This window comes from Microtus oregoni, unplaced genomic scaffold (assembly GCF_018167655.1).
Source record: "Microtus oregoni isolate MIOR12 unplaced genomic scaffold, Mior012 000005F_ref0000423, whole genome shotgun sequence".
Taxonomy (NCBI): Eukaryota; Metazoa; Chordata; class Mammalia; order Rodentia; family Cricetidae; genus Microtus; species Microtus oregoni.
The window spans coordinates 8,713,451-8,721,488 of NW_024543064.1; the positions used below are offsets into that span (position 1 = coordinate 8,713,451).

Consider the following 8,038-nt stretch of genomic DNA (forward strand, 5'->3'; position numbering starts at 1 on the left):
ATTGTTACATTATCATACTATATTGTAGCAAAATAAGAAAATAAATAAAAATAAGCCCTGCCCCCTGCCCTGCTGAGGTTGCTGCCCTGTCACCTTCCCTGTGTGTGGGTTCTCTGTGCCTAGAGGTACTCACCGAGGGTCTTCCGTAGGGGCTCGGCTCTGCTGCCTGTTGTTTTGTCTTAGGTATGCTAGGCGGTTATTCTACCATTGAGCTACAATGCTCCACCCACCTGTGCGACAGTCAGGCCTCATGGCTGTGTGGCCCATGTCCTCCTCTTCCAGTTGAGTTTCAGTACATGTCACCAGAATGACCCTGTAAGGAAGTGGTGCCTCTTTATGGGACCTCCTGCCTTCTCTCCATCCTTCCCTTCCATCCCATGCTGGCCTTGAACTTGAGGCAGTCCTCCTGACACAGCCTGTCGTGTGCTGTTATAGGCATGTGCCCTGGTTAAGGATATACGCCAGCCAGTTTTATGTCGACTTGAGGAAAGCTAGAATCATTTGGGAATAGGGACTCTGAATTGAGAAAATGCCTCCATAATAGTGGTCTGTAGACAAAACCGTAGTACATTTTATTAGTGGTTGATGTGAGAGGGCCCAGCCCATTATAGATAGTGGTCTGGGCTAGTGGTCCTGTGTGCTATCACAGAACAGGCTGAGTGAGTCAGGAGGAGCAAGCCAGTAAAGAGCAGTCCTCATGTTCTCTGCATCAGTTTCTGCCTCCAAGTTCCTACCCTGTGTGACTTCCTGTCTTGACTGTGCTCAGTGACGGACTATAATGATGTAGCTAAAATAAACTTTTCCTCCCCAATTTGGCCATGGTGTTCTGTCACAGCAATAGAAACCCTAAGACAGGACATGGCAAACCTTGGGTAGCTCAGTGACAGAGCGTGTGCCTAGAATTATTCATAAACAAGTATACAAAATAAAACATGGCTAGTTATGCCAGGCATTGTAGCACACACCTGTAATCCCAGCACAGCACATAGGAAGATGGTAAGTTCAAGTCAGCCTGGGCTATGTTGTAAATGAATCTGTCTCCACCCAAGCCAAAAACAATAGAAGAAGGTCTGGACCACACATAGATCTGTGCTGAGAGAAAGCAGGTGGCCCTTCCAAAGGGACAGGGTCCCCTTTTAGTCACCCCTTCTTTCTCTGCTCCCACTTCACTCCCCTTGCAGGGCCTCACTGGTTCCTTCCATGCAGCTCTATTTGTCCCCATGCCTTCTGAGAGTAGGAGGTCTGTGCCATGGACACACTAACCCTGTCCTGCCCCAGTTCTCTTTCTGTGTCTACATCCTGGGGTACACTGAGAGACCATTCTGTTCATGCATGTCCTTATGTGGGGTGTACGCTCTGGTGACTCGGGTGTGTTCTTCTTCCCTAGATTGTGGGGATCATCACTCGACACAACTTGACGTATGAGTTCCTGCAGGCCCGGCTTCGGCAGCATTACCAGACCCTCTGACAGTTGAGCTTGGCTGCCACCAGCCCACTCTCCCAGAGATGCCTCTGCAGGTGGCCTGCTCACACACTGGCCCCCATAGCTGGCATGAAGGCTCCCGGTCACCCACTTGCCTGGAGTCCTGGAAGATTGGGGTCAGAGGTTTCAGTGATGTGTTGAGCAGAAAGTTGGAGTTTTACTAACTTCTCAGCAAGAATTTTCCGTTTCTCCTTCCCCAGGCTCCCGTGGAGAGACATCAGGGAGAAGTCAGGCTGGGTCCTGGGTAGGCACTTGGTGCTTCTCTGTTGCTGTTTCTCAGAGAACCCAGCTGTTGCCCAGACCCTTCTAGGAAGGGTGGGCAGAAGCAAACATCGGGGGTGTTATTTGCATATCATGTTCATTACTGAGTTCAGGAATTGGGCCTGAGAACAGTTCCCCATGTTCAGGGAAGCATAGGATCAAGCCCGGGACCTCAGATCCTCTAGAGCTCTCTGCCTCTCCTTTGGCCCTTCTCATTCTGTTTCCTGGGAGTGGGCATGTGCTTGGTCTCCTTAGAATCAGTTCTGATCAGACCCATGAAGCACTAAAACCCTAGCTAACAGCCTTTGAACCATTAAATCCCATCATGGGGACAGCACCTTCTCCCCTCGCTGTAGGCATTCAGTAGTCCCAGCACCAGTTACACCCGGTCTTCCAGTACCACGCTCTCTGCACACTCTCAGTCCATTCCTCCCCCAACCACTGGACTTTCCAAGCCTTCATCTTTGTCTTTCTGGTGGTGCAGCCCCAGCTGTGTCTTGGACTCATTCCCAAAGTTAACCAAAATTGAGGAACCCCCTCGACAGAACCGCTACCCCAAGCCCTAGAGGATTTGGAATGGCTCTACAAGCTGGCAAATAGGCGGCCCTGAGCCAGGGCCAATCAAAGGTATGGCTTTAGGAGGAAGCTGGTGGCTCCTCTCTTGGTCACTGCTCACTCCTGGCTTCCCACGCCACTCCCTGCTCAGCCCTCTTCCTGAGGACTTGGAGAGGAGCTTTTGCAGCTGCTGGGCTCAGGCCTGGGGAAGGAGTGGGTGCTCCTGCCCCTTGTGCCTCACGGCTGCTGGTTCTCTCTGGGTGGTACCTCAGGGAACATCAGAACTCACTTTCCTGCACCCTCGGGCCCCTGTGGTGGCTGTCCTTGGATACCAGGGGACTTTCATTTGCATTAGATACTGTTTTTTTCTTTTTTGGTTTTTTTGAGACAGGGTTCCTCTGTGTAGTCCTGGCTGTCTGGAACTAGCTCTGTAGACCAGGCTGGCCTCAAACTCAGAGATCCCCCTGCCTCTGCCTCTGCCTCTGAATGCTGGGATTATAGGTGTGCACGACCACTACCTGGTGCATTAGATACTTTTTAAATCATGGAAGTTGCTGGAGGGCATTTGTGCCAGGGTCTGGCTTCTAGCACCAGGGTCTCTGGGCCTGGCAGAGTCTTCTGATCAACATGTGAGGAATTGTTCCATGACCTCAGTCGGGGCTTACATTGGGTCTCATCGTCTGATTGTGACCCTGGCCCTCCGTTTTCCCCATTTACTTATCTTTTTACCAGAACAATCTGTTTTCCAGATTCTGGCCTGTGAGGTGGGGGTGGGGATTGAAACTAATTGGGAAAATAGCCCTTCTAAGCAGGGATCTGTCTGGCCAGCTGCCAGCTTCATTTTACAACTGACTTGAGTGTCTGCCCTGCTATATCCTCCATCGGGAAGGAAACCAGTTGCCCACACCAAGAGAAAAGCTTGACACACTACAGAATCGTCTTCCCAGCCTGTGGGTTTGCAGAATAGCAGCCTGCAGAGGACCTGAGCCCACAACTTGCCTCTGAGGCAGCCCTGGTGACCCACTGCATTCTGTACACACACACACACACACACACACACACACACACACCCCGTGCGTGATGAGTCACCGCCAGTGTAGCCCAGAATAGACGGTGCGGATACGTCTACCCTGGAGCTGGAGCCCATGCCCCTCTGCCCCTTTGCCCCTCTAGGACACTCAGCCCCTTTGTCCCTCCCCACAACCTGCCTATCCAGAAAAGCCCAAAGACAACAGCTTCTCCACCCGTGAACTAGAGCTGTAAGCCTTGGACCGCTCCCCCACAGCTGCCCCATGGAACCAGTAGTACAGTATCTCACCTGCCACAGTTCAGTGGCCCCCCAGTGCCACAGCACCTTGTCAGAACAGCCCCACTGAGGGACCACCTGAGGTTGGATCAAGGCAGTTTTCCTGCCTTCTGCACCTGGGCATTGCGTGGCTCTCTGGTCCTGCTGTGGGAGTTTGGTGTTGTATGAGCTGTCTGCATGTGACCTTGGTTAAGCAGTTCCAGCTGGAATGGACATTAGCTTGATTCAGCCAGCCGTGTGACAGTTTGATGCAGACCTTGGTGACAAGAAAGCTTCCGGAAAAGCCAGCCCCGCAGTGTTGACACGCAGTGGTGCCCTGGCTCTGATGGACCTCGGTGATTGTCCAGTTGCAGCTTCCGCCTTTCTGTTTGCACTGTTTATGTGGTGACATTAGCTGGGTCCACTGTGGAGATGAACTGTATCTTTTTTAATTTGTAAAACTCTATTTTTATTTGACCCTTTGGAAGGAGGAAGTTCTGTGGTAACTTTACGAAGTCAGAATAAAATGTCTGCACCTTCTCCATAGACCTTGTCTCCACCGCGCTCTTTCTTCTTAGGCTTTCGTTTTCCCTCCCCCTTTCAGGTAGGAAAGAGTTAGGGTGCTGGAAGGCAGTCTCTGTGAGACAGAGCCTGTGTAACCCAGGCTAGCCTCAGACTCACTGTCACGAAGGATGAGCCGTCTTCTACTTTCCAAGTGTGGGATTAGGGACGTGTGCCATCGTGCCCAGCCAGAAGGTAATCTGCTGGCCCCACCCTGTAACTTCCTGTTCCCGTACCTGTCGAGGCTCTTCCCCGGCACCTGGCACTACTGTGGTTTGATTCACCTGTGAACACCGGCCCTTTGCTCTGTCGGTCTCTCTCTGCCAGAGCACCAGGGCAAGAGCCTACAGTCTGTTCTGCCTGCCTGCTTTACGACTCAGCCCACAGCCAGGAGCTGGAAGAGGGGAAGCCCTCACCACCCTCGTGTGTGTGTGTGTGTGTCCAAATGCACGTACACATGCGCACGTTCCCGCATCTGTCTGCTCTTTGTCCACTTGTCTCTTATTTTACAAGAAATACCACTCGCCGTGGCTGTGGCTGTGCTGTCATTGCCTCCAGTCACAGACAGCGCCCACCAGGCCCCTCCTGCCTCGGCTTTCACTAGGTCCTAGGGGCACTTTGTACCTATGTGTTCCTTTGTGTCCCTTCCACTCGGTGGCAACCCTATGTTACCATAACACTGGAGGGTACCCCCAGCAGCCCATTCCTTTTCCCTAGCACTGGGACTCCCAAGTGTAGGCTGATGCTTTCCCCTGTCTCACACTGGTTCTTGTAAGTTGTTCCCCACCAACTGTTTCTTGTTAGTTGGTTAGTTTTGTTGTTGTTTTTCATGTACTGATTTGAGATCCAGATAAGAGGTTTTTTTTTTTTTTTAATTCTGTTTACTTGTTTGGTTAGTTGATTTTTCTGAGATGGTGTTTCTTTGTGTAACAGCCCTGGCTGTCCTGGAACTCAATTTGTAGACCAGGCTGGCCTTGAACTCACAGATACCTGCCTACCCACCTCCGGAGTGCTGGGATTAAAGGTGTGCACACCACAGAACTGGGCCAAGATCATTTTGGTTGGGAGCGGTTGGAGTTCTTCCTTCCCCTGCAGCCCGTTACTGTTGGCTTCTGGCCTAGCCTCCCCGCCACATGTGTGCACTTACTACTTGCCTTCCTCTCCCCATTTCTGTACAATGTGCCCAGCATGGATTGGGACACAAGCACATGGCCACACACCCAGCAAACTGTGTCTTATTGGAGTTAGAAGGTGCACCTGTGATGTCACTTGTTTCCTGGGACTTCAGGGAGGAAGCAGTGTCTCCACTTAGCCTTAAATGGGTAGGATGCAGGGAGCACCGGAGGGTGGCATCCCGGGTTGGAGGTATGTGGGTGAAGGGGGTGTCGGTGTGGGAATCTGAGGTGTGTGCCCAGGGAAACGGGTGAGAAAATAACAGTCCTCCCTTGTTGAAAAGAAACCTGGTGTCCTGTCCTAGTGCAACCAGGCAGAGGCAAGCAGAGCTCCCTGAGTTTGAGGCCAGCCAAGGCTACACAGTGAGACCAAACATGAGTAAATTAATAAGCTGTCTCCTGGTGGCTATCACCTGCGTGCAGTGTACGATCCAAGCACCACAGTCCAGGGGTTAGGGAGGCCATGGCTGTTTTATAAATGCATTTGGCTCCCTGAGTTTGATCTCTGGCACTGATGGACACAGATGATGGATCTACACACCCTGGTATAGTAGTTCACAAGGCATTTGAACCTGTAACCCGTCCTTCACTGCGCTCAGCTTTGCAACCCGCCCTCCACTCGACTCTCACCTGAACTGATAGTGTAGTTCATGGGGCTGCGGCAGCTCATGCTCAGGGGAGATCTGAGCAGTCCCTGGTCCTCTCAGTGCTCCCTAAAACCACCCAGGCTGCAACCAAAAAGTGAGATGGGTGCAAGAAAAGTGTCCCCTGAGCACAAGTGTCACCAGGAAAAGGCGAGTGTTTGTTCTTTTTCAGGAATTGAAAATAAATGACCTTCAGTCTGGGCGGCCTTTTCTGCCTCCCATGACTGGGCTAGAGTGAGCGGCTGAGCACGGTGAGCACTGCGTCTTGAGGTCCCCCTGACTTACCAAGGAGAGTCAGGGAGGGAGAGATGACAGGACAGGGTAGGGGGGAAACCAGGGACTGGGGACAGACAACGGAAAGAAAGCACCCGGACCTTGGCTTCTGTCCTTGGTGCTGAAGTTTATTCAAAACAATTTTTTCCAGCTGCTTTCCCAAAAGGGGTGAGGCTCTACCTTAATATGTGGGGTGGGAGGGGGAAGGCCCCCCTTGAACCACTGATCTACATTTAGCATCAGTCGTGAAGGATGAAGACAGGAAGCAGCCGCTCCAGCAGGGTGCTCGCCACACCTCAGTGACAATGAGACCAAGCTGCGTGACAGACACACCGCAGTGACTTAGGGTCTTCTGCACTCTGCTCCAGCGAATCTGGCTGGTTTTTCTCCCTGGCTGTTATCTTCGGTACTACAAAGAGAAAAATATGTTGGCCTGATGATCTGGCTTTGCCATGCTAAACCGTTCAGCTTGACAGTGACGAGCTATTTCCCACCAGCCACAATGTCATAAACTGGCAAACAAGTCTTAGTCCATTCTGTTTAAATCCGCCAGGCTCCTACAGCTGTGGGAAGAACACTAGCTGCCGGTCAGTTGGCAAATCAAAGGTACTTGGCCTTGTGTTCTGATTTCCCGGCTTGTGGCTCAGCAACTGTAGCAGCTGTGGTATTGTCTCGAAACTTCTGGAGTGTCCACCATAGTGGGGCAGAACTCTCAGAAGGAATCAACACTGGCACTGGTCTCGGCTACCAGAGATGCTCCCTGCTAGTATCCCTTGGCAAGGTTTGAGCCTTAGCAAAATCATAGTTTGCCGACCCCACCCGACCCGCGTCTCATCTCCATCCACAGCTCCTCTTACCCGGAAGCTGTTGCATCCTAGTCCGCTCTGGGCTCCAATCCTGTCGATCCTACCCCCAAAGCAGCTGGACCTCCGTAGGCTCCGAGGGGCAGCGAGCAGAGCCCTCAGTTTGCTTTTCAAGAGAGCAGCTCTATCGGAGGGGTCCCAGGGACTGCGCCCGAGGGTACTCCCATCTCTCTGAGGTGGGTTGACCTCCCCTGTCCAGGGAGGTATCTCAGGGAGAGAGCTAAGCGCGGCCCCTGCTTCATCGTTCTGCTCACTCGGGGTCTGTGGGGGCATGACCTCATCTTCTAATGGCATCTTCTCTTCCAGACGGTCTAGCAGGTTCTTTACAAAGGACAGAACAAACACAGGGAAAGGGTAATGTCTCAGAGGAATGGACTAGGTACCAAAGAGACCCAGTCTGTACCCCACTTCCTGACCCTACCTTGAAATCCATCAGATCTGTGTTGGATACTGCACTGTACACAGGGTTTGCTCCAATATGGCCTGGAAGCCAAAAGGCAAGAAAGAAGAAGAAGCCCATGGTGGTGGAGAAGGAGCCCATGCTGCTGTGGGTCGCAAGATCTGATGCTTGTTGCTTCTGCTCACTCCTCTCCAGGTTCTCTCTCTCAGCCTTTGCCTGTCACTGTCTCCCAGCTGCCCAGTGCCTCCCGTTTTTATAGCCCTCCAGCTCTCTGAGAACACAGGAAGGCTGGAACCCTCCCCATTCTGTCACTTGCAGCGATAAAGCGATGGAGAGTGAGGAGCTAGCAGAAGATGCCCTTTTAAAGTTATCAGTTCAGCAGAGCTGGTCACAGCCCCTTCGCCTTGAGCAGTTCCAATACCCCCCCACCCCCGGACCCTCGGCTGCAAGAGCCACATTCTTGCTGATTTGCCTCAAGAGGCTCCCACTTCAAAGGTGTGAGAAGAGCAGAAAAGAGTCCTTGGTTATCTTCCCGTGCGCG

General features: G+C 52.2%; 2 protein-coding genes across 2 annotated transcripts in view; one reads left to right on the forward strand and one right to left on the reverse strand.

Moving 5' to 3' along the window:
- The window catches only part of LOC121447984 (chloride transport protein 6), a 33,044-nt gene extending 28,914 nt beyond the window's left edge, over positions 1-4,130 (forward strand). Inside the window, exon 23 of the mRNA XM_041651450.1 lies at positions 1,388-4,130. Coding sequence (XP_041507384.1) covers positions 1,388-1,468 — 81 coding nt within the window. The 3' untranslated portion in view covers positions 1,469-4,130. The remainder of the gene's footprint in view (positions 1-1,387) is intronic.
- Positions 4,131-6,341: 2,211 nt separating this feature from the next.
- LOC121448783 (natriuretic peptides A-like) lies at positions 6,342-7,740 on the reverse strand. Its single transcript, XM_041652988.1, has 3 exons — positions 7,519-7,740; positions 7,092-7,418; positions 6,342-6,643 (listed from the first exon to the last, which is right to left on the reverse strand). The coding sequence occupies exons 1-3, from the start codon at positions 7,636-7,638 to the stop codon at positions 6,632-6,634; spliced, it is 459 nt and encodes a 152-aa protein (XP_041508922.1). The 5' UTR covers positions 7,639-7,740; the 3' UTR covers positions 6,342-6,631.
- Between the last annotated feature and the right edge of the window lie 298 nt (positions 7,741-8,038).

Excerpts from the sequence above, each read along its gene's own strand:
- LOC121448783 (XM_041652988.1), bottom strand. The coding sequence starts at position 7,638 with ATGGGCTCCTTCTCCACCACCATGGGCTTCTTCTTCTTTCTTGCCTTT. Across the intron at positions 7,419-7,518 it reads CAGATCTGATGGATTTCAAG|AACCTGCTAGACCGTCTGGA; the intron begins GTAGGGTCAGGA and ends TCCTTTGTAAAG.